General features: G+C 32.9%; 1 protein-coding gene across 4 annotated transcripts in view; it reads right to left on the reverse strand.

The window, feature by feature from the left end:
- The window catches only part of LOC103657496 (pleckstrin homology domain interacting protein), a 133,268-nt gene that overhangs the window by 61,964 nt on the left and 45,903 nt on the right, over positions 1–25,401 (reverse strand). For all 4 annotated transcript variants that reach the window (XM_040643691.1, XM_040643690.1, XM_040643692.1 and 1 more), the window contains exons 8-16: positions 22,156–22,377; positions 21,774–21,874; positions 17,286–17,356; positions 15,563–15,663; positions 15,431–15,471; positions 14,579–14,677; positions 13,609–13,762; positions 13,048–13,182; positions 561–689 (exon numbers count right to left, since the gene is read on the reverse strand). In XM_040643691.1, the coding sequence (XP_040499625.1) occupies positions 561–689; positions 13,048–13,182; positions 13,609–13,762; positions 14,579–14,677; positions 15,431–15,471; positions 15,563–15,663; positions 17,286–17,356; positions 21,774–21,874; positions 22,156–22,377 (1,053 nt within the window). The remainder of the gene's footprint in view (positions 1–560; positions 690–13,047; positions 13,183–13,608; positions 13,763–14,578; positions 14,678–15,430; positions 15,472–15,562; positions 15,664–17,285; positions 17,357–21,773; positions 21,875–22,155; positions 22,378–25,401) is intronic.

Genomic DNA, 25,401 nt, shown 5'->3' on the forward strand with positions numbered 1-25,401 from the left:
AAATTTTATTGGTTTATTTGGAATTTCTTAAACTATGAACTATTCAATTTTTAGGTCTTTTAGTCACTAAAATAAGCTCTTTAGAATTTAAAAATATTAGCTACCATCAGTAGGCCATATATTTTTTAGAACCTCATGAAAGCCACAGATTTATACCCCAGCTAAATGCACTTTATCCATATAAATAAAACATTTTACATAATTTCAGAGCCTCTCTATGGACAACCTCTCCCACACCTGGCACTGGAATTAAAATCTAGATTGCTCTAGCAAGGTATATAAAGTTATTCCTTCTGAAATGTAAAGATGATTAAATAAGATCTAATTATTATCTAATGTCTATTACAGAGAATAGGAATTTAACAACTGCTGTGTTCACCCTCCTCTCTAAAACTTAAGTCTCTAAAATACTTAAAATATGATTGATTCTTCAAGCTTGAGACTAAAAGCATAAACGATGCTCACCCACCCCTGAAGAAATACAACCCCTAACCATCCATGGATTTAAAACAAAAAAACCAGGGGAAAAAAAAAAAAGACAAAGAATCATCATACGCTACCTTGTCGTATTTACTGCTGGAGCCAAAGCCAAAAATTAGAAGATGTCCATGAGAGTCTGTGCATGCAAAATGCTGACCATCAGGAGAGCATTTGCAGTCAAACACTGCACCATGTCCTTGGCCTTCAATCTGAAATATATTTAACCAACAATCAGAAAGTTGCCATTAAAATATAAAGAACTGGTCACTACTGTTACTAATATTTTATGATAAAAGAGATGTAGAAGTATATACATCCCAATGAAGATTAAGTATAACAGAGTACAGTAACAAAATTTGTGAATATTCATGAAAAGTGCCAGATTAATAGCCTTGAAAAACAAAGTGTTCTCTTTATGCACACACAGACCAGACACAATTCAGGAAATAAGACATCAATTTCCCCCACCCATAGAATTCTGCTTCATGTCTTTAAGCCACATTTACAATGTAATTGCACCTTACATTCCATCTTTTCTGCATTTAATCAAGCCCTTTCAGCAAAGGCTGACAATGTGTCGTAACTGTAGCGATTTTTTTTGTTAACTCTTGGAAGTAGTAGCCAGAGATCATTGCTCACAAGACACTAAATTTTTTTCTTTTTGGTAATAAATTCCCTTGATGGTCTGACTCATCTTTTAAATGGTGAATTTCAAAGGTTAAAGAAAAGGTTTTTTTTACCTGATAATTGTTTTCTGTTTTCCAGTTCCATTAATCCAGAACGAATGGGTTTCTCCCTGCAACCTGTCAATCAAACAGAGGTGGCCAATCACCACTCTGAATTTTTTTTGCTCTCAGTGCTTCTTCAGACTATGTTCCAGTTGAAACTTCTTTAGCAGTGTTCTGAAAGAGGTAAAAGTTCTAGCCTATCTAAAGCACATCTAGGGACTGAATTTCAGAAAACAACTAAAATAGGGAGTTGACTCCCTAACAAATAACAACTAAGGATGATTTTCAACAAATGCGATTGGATTTCTGGATTAGCAGAATCGGAACACACACACATTATCAGGTAAGAAATACCTCCTCTCTGTTCCGGTATCCACTGATCTAGAACAATTGAATTTTACTAGCAATATCCCAATATTCCAGGAAATACTTAGAAAAGAGAGAAGTGGTAATTTTCTTTCTTTAGTGTTAAAAAATATGGCATAGGGAGGGATGTGCAGTTCACCAAATATGGAAATGAAATTAAAATTTAGAAGAATAGTTGATTTCTCAAGGAAAGTTTGTGTTTTGGTCAAAAGAGAAATATCACTCTAAAAGAAAGGGCTCTGCCTAAGAAGTTAATGTATTATCACAAATGGGATTGACTCAAAAAGAAAACTAGTTTCTCTTTAGCTTGTTGAAAAGAAGGAAAGAGTACACTGGTGTTTATTAATGTATTCTGGATAGTGATAATAATGGAAAAGAAAGAAGAATAACTTTCCTTAAAATTAATCGTATGAAAGAAAATCGGTAAACTTATCTAATGACTAATACACTTAAAGATTTACCATACAAGCAAGAAAAAGAATCATAAGTGAAACAGGATCATTTCTTGGTTGTGAAGAAAGTTGGAGGAAAAGACAGACTAAGGGAACTGATTCCAAGTCTAGTTTAAAACTATTCAAAAATGAGAAAGAACAGAACTATTTCTCCAAATCAGCATATGAGCATTAATAAATATATATATCTCAGTATTTGCCAAAAATGAGAGACTACAAATGCAGAAATGTCAGGATTCAGGTCTCTTTTTCAATGTTTTCTAGGCAAAATAAAAAGTTACATGAACTGTTATTAATAAGTCTCCACTTGAAAAAAGTTTATCTCTAGATAGAACTTTACATCAAAAATTCAAGACAAGAATTCAAATCGCCTTGGTTATGTGCTGTTTTTATTTATCTCAATTCAAAATTTCACAAAATTTCACAAAAGATGAAAAACAAAAAAGCAACAACTTATAAATCTACTCTAATAAATGCTTCCAGAAATGTAATACTACTATGTTTACAATTCTAAGTACACAGAACGGAGGAAGAGATCTGAAAGAAGTCTAACACAGCAATGACAAAGGATATTTGATAGATGTTCACAAGCATGGTATCCTTCACATGTTGTTTAAGCAACCTTGCTCTACACTGTTTCCTTTTTTGTGTGGGGCAGGTTATATGAGGATTAATCAACCCTATTTCTATGCTATCTACCAATGTTGCCAAATTTGCAGTTAGATGTCTAAAAGAATACTTTGGAGATGTGGAACTTACAAAACTCTAACAAAGCAAAGAAAAAATATCAATCCTATTGAAGATCACTGTGTTTCCGATATAACACATGACATTTGAATATGGCATCAATTTCCCTGGTATAAGGCATTCGTGTAATTTTGAAGCGACTTTTATATAGACAAAATAAAAGTTTATTTCCACAACATCAGAAAAAAGTAAAAGCACTTAACTTGGTTTAACCATTATTCATTAAAGGAGGCACTGAAAGAATCTACTCATGAATCAATCAGAAAAGCTGTCTATAATCTTATTAATTAAAATGTCAGATTTATCTTTAGTAATGGCTCCTCCGATAATAAACATAACCACAAAATGCAGACTGGCCTTTCCAGCTGATACGAAGAAGGAAAATATTTTACTTCCCCTATATAACTATATATACTGTAACTGTTTTTATAATTATGCTGTGATTAAAGCAAGTCAACCAAAAAAGACAGTTAAGTCTTTCTTTCTTTTTTTTTTTTTTTTAAAGATTTTATTTATTTACTTAGAGAGAGAAAGAGACAGCCAGCGAGAGAGGGAACACAGGCAGGGGGAGTGGGAGAGGAAGAAGTAGGCTCCCAGCGGAGGAGCCTGATGTGGGGCTCGATCCCAGGACTCTGGGATCACTCCCTGAGCCGAAGGTAGACGCTTAACGACTGAGCCACCCAGGCACCCCAACAGTTAAGTATGTCTCTCTAAAAATGATTTCACCTTCTTAAATCAGGCTTAAAGTATATAGAAGAATTCCCAAAGAAAAAAATTTAATAACGAAGGCACTATTTGAATATTCATGTATAACTAGAAAACAATGAAGCTTATATTAAAAAACCGAAAGGATGGAAGGGGGCCTGGGTGGCTCAGTCTTTTAAGTGTCCCACTCTTGGTTTTGGCTCAGGTCATGATCTCAGGGTCCTAAGATCGAGCCATGAGTCCGGCTCCACCCTCGGCATGGAGTCTGCTTGTCCCTCTCCCTCAGCTCCTCCTCCAGCTCTCTCACTGTCTGTCGAATAAATGAAATCTTAAAAAAAAGAAAAAACCCAGAAGGATGAAATCTCTTCTCTATCCATATTAAAGTTATATGGGCCTATCATAAAATTAAATGTACAGCTTAACCCAAGAATAAATCAACATAAAATTTAATATTGTATATAACTTATGCCAGTATTTAATGTATGCTGTAGAAAATTAAAAAAAAGAAACAATAATAATGACAAATTTTCCAAGTGAATTTTAGATAAACTACCTCTCATAAAATCAATCATGTTTAAGAAACATTTGGGACATATGTAAATACAGACCACACAATAAAATTCATACACATTAAATCACAATAAGGAAAGCTGAGAAAATCCAGGCCGTGGTATTTACCAATAAGTGCAAAAATTTCAAAACAGAATAGGAGTTAAGAAATCTATTCAGCAATTATGATACAGAAGTTATTTTTATTTTTAAAGCAAGAGATGAATGGATTAGACGAATTAAAATAATAATTCCTCAATAGGAAAACTCTCATACTGACTAAAGAATTCTAGAAATATTTCCAAGAAATGAGTAGTACAGTCTTATTAATTTAGAGGTTTATAATGAATTTGAAAAAATACAGAAACTTAGGAGTTAAGAGCTTTGATGATAACATCATATTTAATCAAGTATGCTAGTACCTTTTTCAAGGCAGAATACTAACCAAACTTCTAATGTAATTTCTGTGAAGTAGAAAGATGAATAATTAAAGATGAATAACTAAATGAGGCCTAAGACCCAAGAGACTTTTCTGGTAATGGGCAAATCACCTACTCTCTCTGTGAAATGACAGAGATAATTTAAATGATCATCAGATGCCTCCTACCTAGTTCTAAAATTCTAACATTTGATATTCAAGAAGACTTTTTGGAAGAATTAGACAAATCTGGAAATAAGGTATGCTAAAAGTACTAGAATGCATGCTAAAAGTACTAGAAAGCACACTAAAATGACAGGGTCTAAATTACATCAATCATGAGGATCATACATACAGGTGAATAAGAGAGTATGTAGTCCCAGAGAAACTCAACACAAATCAGGAACATGGGCTATCTTAAGCACAATCATCCTGTTAAGGAATTAGTCCATGTCTATGACCAGGGTCAATTTTTTGGTCTCACTTTTTTTTTTTTTTTTTAAAGATTTTATTTGAGAGAGAGAGAGAGAGAGAATGACCAGGGTGGGGGGTGGTGGGGCAGAGGGAGAAGCAGACTCCCCACTGAGCAAGGAGCCCAATGCAGGCCTGATCTCAGGACCCTGGGATCATGACCTGAGTGGAAGGCAGTGCTTAGCTACCCAGGCGCCCCAACAGTGGTATATTTTTAAAAATGAATAAGACTGGGGCACCTGGGTGGCTCAGTTCGTTAAGCATACAACTTTTGGTTTTGGCTCAGGTCCTGGTCTCAGGGTCCTGAAATTGAGCCCCACCTCGGGCTCTGCGCTCTGCAGGGAGTCTGAGGCTCTCACTCTCTCTCTCTCTGCCCCTCCCCCGACTAGCACAGGCACACCACGCACTCTCTAATAAAATCTTAAAAAAATAAAAATATACCACTGTTTGGAAGGTGGCATCTTACCTAGAATATACTCCATAATTCAAAATTATGAACCTTTTACTTTTTAGTTTTTTAAAGATTTTATTTGAAGGAAAGCACAGAGGGAGAGGGAGAAGCAGACTCCCTGCTGAGCAGAGAGCCCGATGTGGGTGTGGGACTCGTTCCCAGTACCCTGAGCTGAAGGTAGGTGATTAACCGACTTAGCCACCCAGGTACCCAAAATTATGAAATCTTTTAAGTACCCTAATGATTCTGTGATATAGATTCATATCCCAAGACTAATAAAACAGCTGGGAAATGGAATTTATGCTAAGAATCATCCTTACAAAATCCTTATGTATAAATAACTTTTAAAGTTTATCTACCTGGGGAGAAATAAACTTAATTAAGAAAGCACACTAGATACTGAAGACAGACACTGTCATACATATAACTAAATTATGCTTTCGCCACTTTTTAATCATTATGACAGTTACAGTGTAAACGAAAATATATCTTAAGGGAAGTTATCCACACTCTCATAGTGTGGGTGTCATCAAATTACTTTAAAAGACCATTAGTAAATGAATGCTTCCATTAATACTGAAGACTCTTTTTAATTTATAGTTAACATTATTACATATGAATTAAAGATAGCAATTTAAGTAGTGCCAAGACAAGTAAATTTGTGTAAAAAAGGAAACTGCTGTAACTGGCTTGATAGAGCCAATGAATACATAAAAGTGATTTTAAAGAATCAGCTCTAATTTTCATCAAAAGAACATTTATTATCAAAATAAATAACTCATCTTCAAAGTTAACGGCATTCTGTTTACCCATATTCTAATCTCACTGAGGGCTGCAATATTATTAATTAGTCCTCCTTTTACCTATTCTCCTCCTTTGTTCTCTGACATGGTACTAGCATGGGACCTTTCTAACATATTCTCTAGCGATTTGATCTCGTATTTGCTAAATATGACTACTTGTAAAAGCTTAGTTTTAAGCCCTCCATACTGCTCTATCTCCATGAGGTGAACAGCACTCTACATGGAAGACTTCAACATCTCTTTCCACTCCTAGCCCCTCTAAGTATTCTATCTCCAAGTGTTGCCTGGCCATTTCTGCACAGGTCGTCCAACACTACATCACAATGAACACATAAAGATGAATTTAAAAAATCAATTTTTCTTCACATCATTCATATTTCTGTTATTTTAATATAATACTATTCACACATTAATCATTTTAATCTCCATTATTAAATCTTCTGTTATTATCCAGCCCTAATCCTTCTATCAGTCACAAAATACCAAGTCCTATACACATATATTTTTCTTTCACAAATTTCCTACCACCTAACCCCTATAAATTTTCATTGTGATTTCACTGATAAAAGTAGTTATTCCCCAACCTATTCAAGTTTGTACCTGAACTTCTACTGCTGGCAATCAAATTTATTCCCTTGTTTCTAAAATATAAATATAATTTACCAAAAATCCCACTATGTTAACTATTCTTTACACTAACAAGATAACGAGGCCATCAACAATCCACCTCAAATTATGCTTTTCATCTTATCACCCACTTTTCAAAATCTATTCCAGATAAACATTCTAAATTACTCTGCACACATCTTAACATTTCTTACTTTCTTATTTACAATATTCCTCTTATTTATAAAATTAGGTAGCTTCCTTCCTTACTCAGTTTTTATTTTTCAAGACACAACTTTAGTTCTTCCTCCTCGACAAAACTTTTTCTGACCATCCACCCTGAAGAAGATCTCTCCATCTTCAGATATAGCAATTATCTATTATCATATGCCATGCTAACACTGCTGGCTAAAAACAAGGATCATCCCTTACTCTTCCTTGTGGTCCCCATGTTTGTCCTTATGCACAAAACAAACACCCAAATATTTGTTAATCGAAGTGTCTTTCACCTGTAAAAAAAAAAATGTTTACATTCTGTAGAATTGTACAAACTTCTTCCCTGTATAACTATTAAACCTCAAACACCCTTGTGATAGTAACTCATAGACCATGTCAAAGAATTACATAAAGTAATTCACTAAATATAATACAGGATGACAAGATACAGAGACAAACTCACATTCATGGCAACAAATTTTAAGATATGTTTTTGATACCAAAGATGAGAAAGAGACAGAATCTAAAGAACCCCAGAAATCTGAAAGAAAGTGACAATAACTACAGTTCATACTCAGAAGATTGAAGGTAATTCCTTACCCAGAGAGGATGAAACAAGGACTGGAAGCACCAAATAATCCTTTTAACATAGAGTGCAGATATATGGCATCTTGTTAGATGATGAGATAGGTAATGAAAGAGATGGAAGGATGAAAGCAAAAAAGGAAGAAGAGAAGAGAAGGAGAGAAAGAGAGAAAGATTTATCTTGAAATCTTGATTCACAAGAGAACATGATATGAGATTACCTATTTTGAGCTTCTCTTTCTGCCTTTCCTAGATATATGCAGCTACAATTGTCTAAAACTAAATTAGAGGTCACACTGAGAACATATTGTCAGAAGTATGCATGTGCAAAAATTCTGAGTGGTGGATTGGCAGCCTCTGCTTGTTTGGAACGTTGCAAGGAGAAATATATTGTTCTGGATTAGTGGACACTGGAACATTTTTTAAAAATCTCAAGTAAAAGAAAGGTTAATTATAAAAATAAGGAAAATTTTAATTAAATAAATAAAAATTGTTATTTAGAATTTATTCATGAAACAACAAAAGTAAAGCAAAACTCAAATTCAGTAAAATTGCTTTCTAGGAGACATTGTACTCTTCAATTAAAATCAAAACCAGACAAGGGGCAACAAACTACAGCTTTGAGTAACATGACAGAAACAGAAAGATGGAAAGAGAGGGAGTTATAAACATAGCCAGAAAAACAGATACAAAGAAAAGAAACGGAACAGGAAAGGTAAAGCAAAAGCGCCAGAAACATGAGGAAAGCAACTAATATGGGGTCTACAAATCCCACTCCAAACATCTTTTACATACTATCTAATATCAAATGGCCTAGTAACTAAGAAATTTAAAAGTCTCTTTTCAAAATTAACTTTTTATTCATTCAAACTTATAGTTAAAACTTACCTATCCTGTGTTAATTTAAGGGAAAAAGGGCTATAAAATAACTTTGCATTTAGGAACATTTATGGTTATATTTAAATTCTCAAACTTGCCTACCTCTTTCAGGGAATTCGAATATTACAAAATCCTTCAAATTCAGTTCAGAGAGTTTGCATACATTTTCAAATTATTTCTGGGAATAATTTATCTGACTTTTAACATTTCATTGAAGTTTCAGAGCCTTTAAACTAGCGTTTAGAACAACTCTCATCAATACAAAGCTGTAGTAGGCTTGTTAAACTGTATTTGAATAGTCTGGAATATTCTTAATATATACTAGTTTCAACAAAATATCTAAATATACTTTTATCTTGAATATTTAAGTTATATAAGGACTTTTCAGCTATAACATAAATAAATGACATAGTTTTTACAGGAATGTTGATAAGTAAAGCTTAAGGGCTAGAATTTATAAATATGTTTTAAAAATAATAAAGTTATCTTATAATTTTCTCTACAATATTCTCTTTAGTTTCATTCTCTGGTTCATAAAAAAAAAAAAAAAAAAAAAGAAAGGTTCAAGGTTTCTACCTTATACATTTTTCCAGCAAATGCTATTAAAAGTTTAAGATTGTTTTATTTTTAAAGATGAAACAATGGTGGGGAGGGTGCAAGGAACATATATTCTCTATTCCACTTTATGCTCTGTGTTGTATCATTTCACTTGTCATATAATATAGTTCTTGTATATAACAAAAGCAAACCCAACACCCACCCCCTCAACTGCTTTTATCATTCAGATCCTCTATTAAGAGGAAATATAGCAGTAAAGATAAGCAAAGTAACTCCATCACTTTTTCTAGATGATACTACTAGCAAGTTGAGAATAGATTTATTAGATTTTGAAATGAAATAAATTAGGGGATTATATAAGCAAAGAAGGAATTAAATCTTTATTGCAATTCTTAATCACAAACCTTGTTTACATATTTAGGTGGTCCTAAAATAAAGTGTCAGATTTTTAAAAGTATAAGTCAAGGTTTGATACAGGAAAAAAAGAATTTGAATATTTACCAGAATGATGAGTACCAGTACAATATTAATATATCAATGTATCATATTTTAACTTTATTAAATATATCAATAATTTTTAATTAAAATTTATTTTAAAAATTATATATCAAACATGGGCATTTATAAAATTTAACTTTTTACCTGTGAAAGAGCTTTTTGATGATATAGAATGTTTGACAATTTCTAAAATTTAATTTATTTTTGTAATAGGTAAGAATGGTACAGTAATATGCTGATTAACACAAAATAATTATTAGTTACATGATTTTCTTACTTCTTGCAAAGGTATTATGAATTTCAAGTGGAAAATTTAATTATAAAAAGAAAAACCAATAGTAAAGCAGTATTCTCAAAATACACTTGATAACAAGTATATTTTAAAGAATTTATGTATCAAATTTTTGTTATTTTAAAGGCAGTTTACATGCCTACTTTCTGGCTGTAAGTTTGTTTAGTGAGGAATTTATTTATTCACATTATAAGCTTTGATTTTAAAACTCATATGAAATATTACTTAGTCTTAATACTACTTCATCTAAACTTTTACCATTTCTAGTCTAAACAGGGAATATTCCACTAGTTATTTATCCTTAAATCTTCCAAGGCACTATAACTAGTCCCTCTACAGAGCATTCAAAAAATATTTACTAAGCTGAACTTATTGACTACTAGTACAATTTACTATCAAGGTTTGAATTTGTACTTCTTCAACTTCTATGGTATTTTAGTAACTCAAAAAATTACTGGTTTGCTACACAGAGCCAAATAGCTTTAACTACTAAGACCAAAATTCAACATTCAGGAGAGTAGACAGTGAACACAAGCTTCTACTCCCCCATCAAACTGTTTTTATTTTCTTAACAGCAATGCTGGATGCTTTATCTTCCATCTGTCCACAGATAAAACAATGAAATGAACAAAAAAGCAAAGAGCAAAAAGCAGGGCACTTAGATAACTTATAAATTAGAAACAGAAAAAAATCATCAAGCTAAATTATCAGATCAAAAGATCTACTCAGAATTAAAACCATTATAAAAACATTTTTCTCCTGGTGACATACCACTAACTAGGTAGAGTTGGAAGTTAGCTGTACAATGGCCAACCATTAACTAGAGTTAGCAGTAGGAACACAGTAACAATGGACCAAAAAAATATGCGTTTAAACCCCGAGTCCCCCATAATAGCTGTGTGACCTAGGTAAACCTGGGCAAAGCAATTCATTTCTGTATAGTTTCTCCATTCATAAAACCAGCAATAATAAAATCTACCCAGATTATATTACAAAGTTTTCATGAGACCCAAATGAGGTAACACGCAGAAGTATTTTGGAAGTCATTAAAAATCTTGCAAAAAATTAAAAGGAGGACCCTTATTTTAATTAGATAAAGTATAGTTCATTTGCTGGTTTTTTAAAATGCAGGATATATTTTTAATCCATTTTAGTCTATTCTATGGATACCATCCAATTCTACTTATTACATAAAGTTGTTTCTTCTGCCCTCAGAGGCTTTTCTCTTTTTCTTGGAACAGGAAAAATATCTTTACCTAAAACTCTTATTAAAACAATTTTTAAGGCAGTAATGTAACTAATCCCTTAGCTAATTTCAAAGAACATACATATAATATGGCTGACTTCTATTCCTGGGGTATCACGAATTTGTGACTGTCTAAGAGCAAATCACTTCATTCTCAATGTATTCCAATTTCTATAACTAAGGTGGAAAATTAGTGTGATCAACTTACCTGATGAGGAAAAATTCACCTTTGTAGCTTAAAGGTGAAAGCAGTATTCAAGTACGAGAGAAAACTTTCCCTCCACTCTACTAACACACCAATGCCTTTTAAAAATATGAAATTACTAAAAAAAAAAAAAGTCACTAATATATGTATAGGCCACAAACTGTTTTCTTTTGAAAACAATAAAGACAAACTGAGAAATAATATTTTTTTAACATAGATGTCCCAAAAGGGAGCAAACCAGAAACACAAGCATTGAAAAAGAAAGAATTCTTTACCAGCATATTTAAGTATTTGCTTTTAAAAAAATCTCCTCTATACACATATCACTAAGGAAATCCATCTGTCACTAAAAAATGTACTCCAAATAATTACATCTTTTTTTTAAAAAATAAGAATTTGACATATCTTTGTATACTAAAGCATCCATAAAGACAGCCAACTTAATTCCTTCGATGATGAAAATTCTATCTTCTTACTCCTCCCTCTAACTGGTCTTATTAATTACTTCTTACTTTGAAGAAGTAACTTTACTATGATTATCAATCAAATATATTATCACTTTAATGAAATTTTTTCATAAACCTCTATTTCACAAATGACACTTCTGAAATTTTTCTTTGGCAAAATAACTGACTACACACACACTGTTAATTGTACTGCTTCATAATTCATTACTAGAGGTTTCTGCAATTGATTTTTTAAAAAAAATCTAAAGATGCTGAAATAGAAATACAAGTTTTTCTTTTTTTATTTTGTTGAAAGGTATCCCTGTTATATAGGAAATAAATTAAAAAATATATGACTGGATAAACAGCAGTATTTGAGGAAAACTTTATGCTTCATATAGTGGTTACAGAAACATGGTAACACTGCATAGTAAGCTGTATGTGATATTTAACCACTGCAATTCCAATACTCAACAAAATATACTAAAAATCTATATAAGAAGAAAAATGTAGAGAGGGAAAGTACTTGAACACAAAGAATATCTAACATACTATAATTTGATAAAAGACAAAGATGCCTTTAATTTAAAAATGGGTGTAGGAGCGCCTGGGTGGCTCAGTCGTTAAACATCTGCCTTCAGCTCAGGTCATGATCCCAGGGTCCTGGGAATGAGCCCCACATCGGGCTCTCTGCTCAGCAGGAAGCCGGCTTCTCCCTCTCCCACTCCCCCTGCTTGTGTTCCCTCTCTCGCTGTCTCTCTGTCAAATAAACAAATAAAATCTTTAAAAAAAATTTTTTAAATGAAAAAATAAAATAAAATGGGTGTATTAGGAGTGGGGGTGTCTGGCTGGCTCAGTTGGAAGAATATGAGACTCTTGATCTCGGGGTCATGAGTTTGAGACCCACATGGCTGTAAAGATTACTTAAATAAATAAAACTTTAAAAATAAATAAATAAAAATGGGTGTACTGGAAATCAAATTCTGTTGTACAAGAGGACTTTTGAAGTACAATAACACAATATAAATATTAAGAATTTCTTCACATGGTTTTCTAAAGTTTTTCCTATCTATATTCTATCTTCATACTTGTGAGTTTCTCAAAGTACCACTGTTAAAACTATTTTAAAAACCAGATTATCAGCAATATAACTGTATTGTAATATGCACAATTTTCTTTCAAATTTAACATCTAAATAAGTGTACAATACAGAACTCTTTCTTGAAACTTAAAGGCAAAATAATGTCTAAATAAACTCCTAAACGGATTTCCTTTGTGATATGCAGAGTACCTGTAAGCAGTCCTCAAATCTTCAACAGTTATAAAATGAAGAGACTGATAATTACCATATTGAAATAAGATCGAATTTTGACTCCTCTTGCCAGATCCCACACTATCACGTTTCCATCGTGACCAGCAGAAAAGAGAACTCTTGGATCGAATGGGTGTGGCTCAAGGACAAACACCTCATCTTCATGACCCTGAAATATTTTTGAAGTGGCAAAGAATTATAAATTTGAAAAAAGGAAACATCAATCAAACATCAATATGGCAACATTTCTAAAATTTGAATTCTAAGACATATTAAAGTGGCAAAAATCTTCAAATTTATCAATGGATAATAATGAAGCTGAGCTAATACCACCAACCAAGGCTTTGCTATCATTTGGTGAAACCTGAGAATAATATTGATGTAGCCCTACATACTAAATAACAGCAAGGATCTAGATTTCCAAGCCAAACTAGTTTAACTACATTTTAAATTATTTCTGATCTCCCACAAAGACCTGTTATCCATCTAGCAAGATTTTTTAGCTAACTTTTTATGAAAGACTTTCTCAATAAAAAATAGTCCATTCTATAATTAGCTTCATTATACCAAATAAAAATGAGTCTTTTTTTCTCACCATCAGGACATGAATTAGTTGACCGGTGTAAGAATTCCAAACTTTCAGAGTCATGTTATTAACTGCAGTTATAACTGTATTGTCATGTCGATCCCAAGCTACCATAGTTACTTTCATTTTTGTGATTTTATCTTCTATTCCTTGAAGGTTTTGGCTGAAAGTGATGGAGGCAGTATTTGTTTACACTGATATTATTTATTAAAATAGTAGTATGACAAAAACCTAAATGTGGTTTTCTTATAAATTGTACTTATATTCATACATGGATAACTATCATTTAATGGTAATTAAGAATAGTTTGAACCAACAAAGAATGAGGGCAAAAGTCACTGCACTGAGTCAGCAAATCCAGGATTTCAGCACTCCTAAGCCCTTAGTAATAGATGATCTTAGGCGTGTTATCAATTAACTCTATCTGGATCCAAGAGTTCTGTGCCATGCTATTCACTCTCCATCTTTTACTGCTTTTGTCATGCCCTGCTAACTGCTTTGCTCTTCCATCCGAGACTACTACACAAAAATACAAATAGAGTTAACTGATTAGAAACTAAAACCAAAATAACAGTTGTAAGGTGAAATATAATTTCTCATGGCTGGAAAAAACCATTAGATATACCATATCATCCCTCAGTGACATACTACATCATCTCCCTTTGACATATGAACAACATAGTACGTCCTACTTTCTGAAGAACACCAGCAAAACTTAAAAGTATTCCTACAGTACTATCATCTCCTTAACAAACTGAACTGAAAAACATCATTAATGCAGATCTTCTCATATTTTTGGCAAAAAATAATTTCAGAAATATCCTTTCCATCTCCAATAGCACTAATTATTATAGAAAAGTAATCATTTTAACATGGATTATGACATGATTTATAGGCTGAGAGTCACATCAACCTACAATACAGCATACATTAAATTATCTACCTTTATCTTCACACTATTTCAAACTTGATCTCTTACCCTGCTGGACGAGTAGCCATATCCAACAAAATGCTCTTCCATTCTCTTCGTTTAAATTGCCAAATACGCGCTGTCCCATCACGACTGCCACTTACAAACCTATGTTAAAGGAAGCCCAACCCCCCCAAAAAACCACATGCATTTAACCAAAATGTGTTTTCCCAGAGATGTTTTTCAAAACACTGAAAGAGAGCATTCATCTTTACTTACATAGCATTCTAATACAATAGAGATTACTCTGTCAGATATTCTCTGTAAAACTAAGAACTTCTGCAACTTTATGGATTTTAAAATTTTATACACATACATTCTAATGTGTTTGGCTAGGTGACTAGGTCTCAAAATAACACTCAACAGCGATTCAAGGCCACTATTTACTACCTTACAAACAGAATCAATATTTTTCAATGGAAAAATACTGATTTTCCTCTCAACTGAAGAACTTGACTTCTTTTACTCAAGGTGCTTATAAATATCTTTCTTTCATTTTAAAATAAGAACCTGGGAAAATTTATACATCATTTAAGCCTATCATCAATACATAGTTCTGCCTCAAATATTACATTATCATACATTCCAAAACTCTTAAAAGCTTCCCTACACTTTGACAAGTACAGAAAATATAAAGGTGGATAAAAATCCCTTTTATTAAAAGTGGCCAAATAAACTAACATTAATACAAAGAAAACAAAGATGTGCTCAGGCTATAGTCAGTTTAGTATAACTCGTTAACACCTTCATATTAGGTAGCTAGCTTTTATATAATTCTAATTAAAATCTGACTACAAGAAATGACTTTATTTGAAAATGTTAAATTGGAATTAAATTTACAAACAAAAATAATTATTTTACCTGTTGCTAGTGTTGGAAAACTGGATACTGTCAACTTTGTCCTATGTACAAGCAGATAAAAAAGAGAATCCTCAATATAACTATTAGACTCATTTAAATTGTTCCAATCTAATTCTTTTTACCAGCACTTACAGTATGAAACTCCAATTCTGATATTTTCTCTGGCTGACCTGATCCAAAAAAATAAACCCGAATAATATGATCTGTGCTTCCTGTGGCCAGAAACATTCCACCTGCGGAATAACAGTGAACATTTATGAGTAAAACGTAATTTCAAAATCTCTGAAAATTAAGTAAAATGCAAGCAACATTACCATGATACACACTCATGATTAACATTTTATTCTAAAACTATTCATATTGATTCTAAGTATATAATACATTTAAACCTGAACTTTATGAACTTATAAGTTTACAAACACAGCTTTAACTAAGATGAATTTTTCAATTTTTCAAAACAGGAGTAAAGATTTCTACTACAAATGACTTCGCTAAGTGATTACATAATTTCATGTTAAAATTAGCAGTCACCCTCCCTAGAAACATGTCTTTTAACTCTGCTTATGTCCTTCTCTTGCCACATGTCCTACCTGTTAAAATCCTATCAAACTTTTAGAGCCCAGTTTCTTCAGTAGGTTGTCTTTGCAACTCTGCAATCCAATGAGCCTATCCTCTGAACTCTTATTAAGATTTTGTCTTGTAGCACATACATTTTACTTTACATTAGTTATTTATATATACAATTTACCCTCTTTCCTTGGAATCAATACTCTCCCACAATGTTGAAAACAGTGCTGTATATAACTGCTTACAGAGTACTCTCAAATCATGGATAGTGCCTATAACTGTGTTATTACCAAAAGGAAAACTGTCTTCATGGCAGTAGCAGTAGAAATCTAGAAGTTAGAAATTAAAAATGTTTGGATATTAATATGGCAAAAAAAGACTTATGTCATTAGTTTGTAATCACCTGTTGAGGTACAACTGCTATCCACAACTATGAATTGAGAAGATTAGTAAAACTGGAGGTAAATATGGAAGGAACTGGTATTAGGAAAATTAGGTATTAAATCTATTGATGTTTAGTTTCATTTTCTCATCAGTTCATTTCAAATATTCAAATTATAATTTCCTTAAAAAGACATATCCATTCAAAATGTTACTGCATAAACTCAAAACATAACTGGAGTATCACTACTGCTATATAGCTACCTTTTAAAAAGGAAAGAAGAATTTGGAGCAAAGTAATTAATAAAGATTTACAAATAGCAATCAATTTTTACTTAGCTACAGAATACTTTCAAACTCCATGAAAACATAAAACATATCTAAAATACCTTTCTTCCAATGAGGTAACTATTCAAGGATCTATTCTTTAAAAGAGTCAATTCTGAAACTCTTCTTCTCTCCTACCAGAGCATTACGGTCTCAAAGAAAATTCTTAGTCATGTGAATACATAAAATAACTCTAGTAAAGTTCAAATATTTTTTTTTCCTTTTTAAAAAAGATTTTATTTATTTATTTGACAGAGAGAGACACAGCAAGGGAGGGAACACAAGAAGGAGGAGTGGGAGAGAGAGAAGCAGGCTTCCCGCTGAGCCGGGAGCCTGACAAGGGGCTCGATTCCAGGACCCTGGGATCATGACCTGAGCCGAAGGCAGACGCTTAACGACTGAGCCACCCAGGCGCCCCTAGTTCGAACATTTCTATATTAATTTATGACCATCCCTTGGTATACGTATGTGAATAAATCTGTATTACAACAGCAAATATTTTCCCAAAATTTTATGTGTTCCACTAAAAGCTTTCCCATGTACAACTTTAAGTGGAAAATTAGGGAGAAAAAAATCTTACCAGCGCTAAAAGAAGAACAGATCATTTGAACTCCAGGCCGAGGGCGCTCTGTAAATTTAGCAGGTCTCGGACTAGAACACAAAAAATAAACAATTAAAAATATCCACAAAAGGATCAGCAAGACCAAAAATGAGCTGTTCCAAAAAATAATCACAGAAAGACAAAATTAAAGAAGCAACAGATGGCTCTCTTCCTAAAAACAAGCTGGAAATCATTATGTGTTGTGATCAGCAGATCTTATGGCAACTCTATAGATTTTGTGATCCACACATGAAACATTCTCAAAGCCACTGTCATACTGGACATGCAGTTGTTACATTTACTTCTAATCAAATTTAACAAGTTTTCAGTTTTTCATACAGTACAATAGCAATGCACAAATACATTAGAAAGTAAGTCATTTATAAACATGAACACACTAGCAAAATAGGTGCTGCCTCTTGTGGCATATTATACCATCAGGTTTAGGTAATAAACTTTTTCAGTACTAGATACTGTTAATTAAACATTTCCCTCTGTTAATCGTCTGATGTGATGAAATATGCCTTTTAAGACCCAGAAAGAATCTCACACTCACCCTAATGAAAATCTGAAGACTGTTTCAATCTTATGTCAACTATAATGCTCATTCAAAATAATCATCTACAGAAAAGTCACCTACACTCAAAAATATTTACATTAATTGTATAAATGTGTTACAGATGTCTTCTATTTACACTACTGACATTAAATGTTACAATCAATGATACTAAATAAAAGAAAAATTACAGATTTTACACCATACCAGCTCCAATAAACATACAATATATTTGTAATGCTCCACATACAGTGATTTTATTTAAAGCCCTACTTAACATACATTTTGACCTAGTTTTTCTCAGTTTATCAGGGGAGAAAATTCAAAAAACAATTACAGCCTCAACCAAAGTGCACTGCATAATTTCTACAATCTGCAGCAACTGAATATAGAGTGGTTTCAGTTTTGTGATCATATAAGGAAAAAAAGTACAAAATATTTATAATCAGTTATATATTTAGAACAAGAACAATCTTTTTCACTGATACAGAACACAACAAAAAGTACTTATTAAAAATTCTCGTAATTAATAAGTGTATAAATATGTTTTTTTAAAGATTTATTTATTTGAGAGAGAGCGAGAGAGAGCACGTACACTCTCACAGGACAGGGCAGAGGGAGAGGGAGGGGGGGAGAGAGAGAGAGAGAGAGAGAGAGTGTCCCAGCTATGGAGCCTAAGGCGGAACTCGATCTCAGGTCCCTGAGATCACAACCTGAGCTGAAACCAAGAGTTGGTCACTTAACTGACTAAACCACCCAAGAACCCATATAAATTTTTTAACATGACATAACAATTTTTCTTAGTCACAGGATCTGACATAACTGAGTGTAAATAGATAGTCTGGAGAAATAGAAAGTTATTAAAACATTCTTACAACCTAAACAATTATTCAGAGTAAAATTAAAGTAACTGTAATTTAAGTAAATTAATCTGAAATTGTAAAGGCAACTAAATGCACTACTTTAATCTTATGTATCCTAGGCTCTACATTTTTGTTAATTCTTGGCACAATCATTCATCTAAGGGTTAAGCATCATTTGGCCTGAACTTATAATCAGAATATGCAAACAATCATATAGATTGCCATTTTAAATGGACTTTAATATTTCTAAAGGGAAAAAACAGATATACAGGTACAAATAATTTATTTTTAAATTCACATTTGAGGAAATATTTTAAGATAAGGCCTTGGATTCAGACTCTCTGAGTTCAATTTCCAAATCTGCCATTTATCAGGTGAATGACCTTAGGCAAGTTAACATTTCTGTACCTCAGTCTCCTCATCTGTAAAATGGCAGTAAAAAGAAACCATAATCTTAAGACTTACTGAGATAAATAAATTTAATCCACACAGAGTGCTTAGTACTGTGCCCAGCACACTCAATAAATATTAGTATTGTTAGTATTTTAATTCACTTCAACCAGTCCTAGATAGTCCATCAATGAATAACTGCTTTTAGTTTGGTACAGTGGTTGAGAGGGGGTTCTAACAGTATACTTCCAGTATCCACCTCAGTTTTCTCTCCCATCTGTCCTAAAGATAATATTTGTATACCTTCTTCATACGGTTGTCATAAAGATTAACGAGATGACAAATGTAAAGTGCTTAGCGTAAGCTTAGCAGACTAAGTGCTTAATAAAATTTTGTAATCATTATTATCATCTGTATATTTTAGGATTCCCATTCTCCCCTCACATCTAATCTAAATATGCTTGGACAGCTTTCTCCAATCAGAGATCTCTTCAGCCAGCTTCCAAGTCACCCAGCCACTCCTATTTCTCACCTATGAAGCAGCACCTAATTATTAGTGGGAGTTGTTACCGTATACATAAACATTGTATAGAAGCAAATTTATCAAGAGATGTGGGTTTCCAAAATAGGTTTCATTTACTAATAGAACTGATTTTCTCAATTAATGCAGATTGGGTTCCTGAAGGCACCTCCTCATCAGATTACACAAAAGCATTACAGCTCAATACAATTTCTGCCTCTGATCAGTAATTAAAACCCCTAAGACAGTAACAATCTACATCCTGCCAAAATTTTTGACAGCTATCAGCCATGAGTAAAAATGGAAAGGAAAATAGGTGTCCCAAAGCCTATAACTAAGAAAAAATTACTCCTTTATGACTTCAGATTAAAAGCTTTTAAGGGACAATTATAGTAAAAAATAGAAAGAATACTATCTCTAAATAACCAGAAAAAACTTTTATGTCCAAAAATAGGAAAATCACGAAGCAAAGTATGGAATAACAACTCAGTGGAACATAATGCAGCTATTAAAATTATTATAAATACCTATGAGAAAATGTTAAGGAAAAAAACCAGCAGAAAATTATATACATTTCTCTACTTACATCTACATTAAAAAACACATTTATGTGAAAAATATGGTTAGGGTAGTTGGTTATTGGGTGAATCTATGTAAAGGTTCTGAAAAAAATCATTTATATGGAATACCTCACTTCTCAAGAATTCAGATAAATATTATTGTACTTAGCAATGTAATCCTCAAGAAGCACAAAGTGAAAATTTAATTTTGTAAAAACATATTTGTTCCTATGCTAATCTGAAGACTTACGTAAGGTTTTCTTCTCTACAAAAACAAAACATGAAAAGACAATGGTATCCCAATCTGGTCCATTAAGAGGTAAAAAAAAAAAAAAATACTCGAAGACAACAATTAACTATTGCTGTTATCCATACACATCAGTAAAATATTTAAACTTTTATCTAAATGTCTACAGAAAATCTTTACTATTTTAAGTATTAAGAATGCAACTAAAATGAAATCAATTTGCTTTCTCCGAAGAACCACCTCTTTGATCAGAATCCTTTTTTCAAATGAAGTAGTTTGTTTTATCATGTTACTCTAGCTGCCAGGACCTACTAATGCCCTGCCATAAAAGGCACTCTCCAGGAATGTTAATATTCACAAACCTTATGTAAATGCTACTGTTTTAAAATAATAAAGACATTCACAAATTATTCAACTTGGGTTGATAATTTATAAATAGAAGTCAGATAGAATTACTGAGATATACCTTCTAATCTGAATGATGTTCTACCATGAGAACACAGAGATGACCATTTCGACACTGCAGAACCATTGGGTGCACTACTTCCCCATTCACTGACTGTCTATGGGGCAAAACGCAGCACTTCCTCTCCCTACTATACCCACTTGAGAGGTGGCATGGCATAGACAGCATGGGACCAACAGGCAGGGAAGTGCTGTTCTAATGCTGGCCTGGCCAATTTTTAAAAACTGTTTTAACTATGGAAAAGTTGTTTAACCTTTTTTGCCTCATTGTCCTTAATCGAAAAATAATACTTGTTTTAATAGCCAACTTGTTTTAATAAACCAAGATATTAATACAAGAGAAAGTAGAAATGCAAGATGCTATTATGGGATGAGGGAAGGATGCATCTATCTACCTTGATGTAGTTTAGTGAAAATGTAATTAATTGGTTTTCCTAAGTTTCCCAAGATCTACAATAAAATCTAAAATTTGTAGATTCAACGACAGAAATAACTGCAATTCTTCTAAAGAACAGCCTTAGGGACTCTTAAGATTATGTTCTCAACACTGGAAGGAGCTATTGAGATGAAACTATGCCACATACAGAAAGGAGTGGCAATAAAACAAGTACGTTCTGAAGGAAACAGCTACGGCTAACAAAAAGAGAAAAAAAAAAACAAACCCCAAACATGTTAACATAAGAAACTTTCTTTGAAGCATGAAAAAAATAAAGGGGGGGTGGAACATGAAAATCAAAGAGGTCAGTGAACGCATTTTTGTTACTTACTCGAGGAGAATAAATTTCCTACTATTGACTACTTTATACTACTGCAATTTTAACCATTAAATTAAACAAATTATTCTATGAAATAAAAGAGCAACTGACTTTATTTTAAGGGTTCCAGCATCCCACAGCCAAAAACAAATAGTGCCATCTGCCCCAGTAGAAGACAGATATCTCTTTGAGCCACTGCACAATGGTGAGAACTGAAAAACAAATGAAGAAAAAATATCTTTATAAGAAGAGTGACATAATCTAAAAAAAAAACCCACTTTTTACCATATCAACAGCAACTACAAAAACAGAGTTAGAAAACATCCAGAATTAATGAAGGTCAGGACTACGATGTTTTTTAAAGTCCATGTGTTTATAAAGAAAAAAGAAATATTCCTTTCTTCATTTTAGGTAGCTTTATACAAGGGATTATAAAAGTGACTTAAAATTTAAATTATAATCAAAAGGATTTTACAGGGATTAAAACAATTACCTGTAGTGATGTTATAGATGCACTGTGGCCCTGAAGAACAGCCAAAGGTGCACACGTTCGAAGACACCAGACTCGGATCATTTTATCACAACTTCCAGCTGCTATCATAGTATTCTCATAGTTTACAGCCATGTCTGATATTTCAGCAGCATGTCCTCTTAAAGTAGCTAATAATCTCCCATCATCTGTTGCCCAGATTTTCACAAGACAGTCATCAGAACCCTTAAAATAAAAATGTGCATTAATGGAATTAACTATATATTTTCAAATTCTGAACAGAGATAAGAAACTATCTGTAATGTCCACTTCCCAACAATTACATTTTTAAATACTAAAGTGTAAAATACTTATTTCAGGAATTTTCCTCTATACAAGGCTATTTTTATTAAATTATTCACTTATAAAAAATGCCTTTGTGCCCACCAATCTAACAGAAGTAGCATGTTAACAATAATGTTTACCTATGATCCCCTACCCAGCAGCCATGGTAACCTCTATCCAGAATCTTGTGAAAGAATTTGAACTTCTGAAGTAACAAAGCAGAATTACAATAGAACAAAAGTAACATAAAATAGTGACTAATCCTGTCAATGTTATTATGTTACACGGAAATGAAAGTAAGTTAATTTGGGGCTTTTTCTCCTAGGCTAAAAACAATATATATACGAATTTCCCATCAGTGATCTTCAGCTAAATACATTACATATAAAATCACCAAAACCATTTTTTTTAAATTAATTTTATCTGCATGAAGTCAATAAAAATACCTAAATTACATGTTTACTCTGCTATAGTAGCATAAGCTCAGAAAGAAATTGTAAAAGATACAAAGGTTTTCTATGAATACCTATATTTACAAATAAACACTTCAATTTCACATAAAGAGATTAGAACTTCTAGGCTCTATTTTTTCCTTTTCTAATTTTCCTTATTCACTTTACAGTTGTAAATTTATACTCTTTTACCAACCTCTTCCTATTTCCTCTTATTGTTCATTATTTGAAAGGTTTTAAATACACAAAAAGTAGAGAACAGTGTCACTAGCCTCATATATCCATTTCCCAGAGTCAAACTTATCAATATGTTTCAAAGGTGGCATGTTACAACCTTCCAACCTAAATCTTAAAAACAAAACAAAAAACTCTTATATCTGACATTAGAAAGTGGTTAGAAGATCCACAACAGCGAATGACACAGATGTGTTATTGCCTTCATACTGATGATATGACATATAAATGATCACACGGTACTAACGGAACATGCGTATCCTAAACCAGATTCTGCCAACACTACCTAGAATACTCTCAAATAACTCACGTTCTTCTGACTGAGCTTTGAAGCAAATTAAGTGGGCTATCAACCACTAAAGACTAGTGACAAAACTTAACTTTGGTAAATTATCTACACTAAAATCTGGTATTCTTATCACATTCATTTGAAGCTGGTCAGACTTTTTATCTAACTTTGGTAAATTACCTACATTAAAATCTGGTATTCTTATCACATTCAAAAAGCTGGTCAGGCTTTTTATCTATAAAACAAGGTAGTTAAATTAGATGATCCCTAAGGTTCCTTCCACCTTTAAAATTCAGTGATTCATGCACTCATTTATTCATTTGCCTTGAGGTTAAATATGTGACAAACACTAGAGATACAAAGATGAGATGCAAAGACACAGTATTCCTGTCCTCAGGAAGCAAGGCAGAAGAGTATAAATGCAATAACATGTCTGAAGTGCTATACTGTTAATCAGAAGAGATCCAAACCAGGGAGTAATGTGTTTGTCCTGAGAAATGAAGAAACAGGATCTGGATCTGGAAAAGAATCCAGAAGCAGTAATGCCTGGACAGTCTTCTGCATGAAGACACAATGCAGTGTAGTTTTTTCGAGCATAGAGTGCAGTATCAAATGTCTCAGTTCACGACCTGTCATGACCACTTTCTACATGTTTAACGTTGGGCAAGTTACAGGTATCCTATGCCTCAGATTTCTTTTCTATACCTATCTCATAAGATTGTTGCAAAAACAAAATGTGTGAGGATGGAGTGCCTGGCATACGATAAGAGCTATGGACTATTACCACTGCTTTTGTTGGTGGTAGTATTCTTATCTTACTTTAGCAATAGTCTTACTATTTTAAAAAGAACAAAAACATCCATATGGCAACTAGAGAGAAAAGTTTGATCAAAGGCATGAAAATGTGAATGTGAGAACTGCAAGTAGTCTGTATGCTAACAGTGTGAAGTAAAGGCATGAGGATGAAGTTAGGGAAAGACTATNAAGGACCTTTTATGGTATACTAAGAAATAATGTTTTATAATGGGGATCACTTAAGATTAAGATCAGTATCAGGATCAGATTTATGTTTTCCAAAGATCCCGTCGGCGTCAGTGTGAATTAGGATAGAAAGTCAGAGGTCATCTGAAAGTTGTTAAAATACTACAGGTAGGAGAGAATTGAGTGATAAAACTGAGATTATTACAGAAGAGAAAGATCAAAAGAGATGGATACAACAGCTGTTTGGGGAATTAAAGGGATGAAGAGTATATCTTGGCTATCTGTGGAAAGTAAAGAAGGAACTGTAATAGACCATGACTTCCAGAAAGCTGGTCTGCCTACCATTTGGCACATGGAAATTGCGTTAGACATTTGTTGAATTAAAAAAAAGGAGTTAAAGCATTTATTTATTAAATTCATGTATTCAACTGCTTAAATTCCACAAATTAAGTCAATTTATTCATATTGTTTATCTTCTAAAAATTAAGGCAATATTTGGCTCTGATCTAAATTCACAACAAAAATAGGGGTGCCTGGCTGGTTCAGGCAGTAGAGCATACAACTCTTGATCTCGGGGTTGTGAGTGTGAGCACCAAGCTGGGGACAGAGGTTACTTAAGAAAATAAATAAATAAATAAAGCTTATAAAATTCACAACAAAAATAAAATTTTTAAAAGATTTTATTTATTTATTCGACAGAGATAGAGACAGCCAGCGAGAGAGGGAACACAAGCAGGGGGAGTGGGAGAGGAAGAAGCAGGCTCCTAGCGGAGGAGCCTGATGTGGGGCTCGATCCCATAACGCCGGGATCACGCCCTGAGCCGAAGGCAGACGCTTAACTGCTGTGCCACCCAGGCGTCCCAACAAAAATAAAATTTTAAGTATGCAAATACTAGTAGAATATATGAAAAAGTAAAATCATGACATCTCATTATGCTTCACAACACTAATAGATTTCATTTTGTTCTT

Source organism: Ursus maritimus, unplaced genomic scaffold (assembly GCF_017311325.1).
Source record: "Ursus maritimus isolate PB19 unplaced genomic scaffold, ASM1731132v1 scaffold_29, whole genome shotgun sequence".
Classification (NCBI taxonomy): Eukaryota; Metazoa; Chordata; class Mammalia; order Carnivora; family Ursidae; genus Ursus; species Ursus maritimus.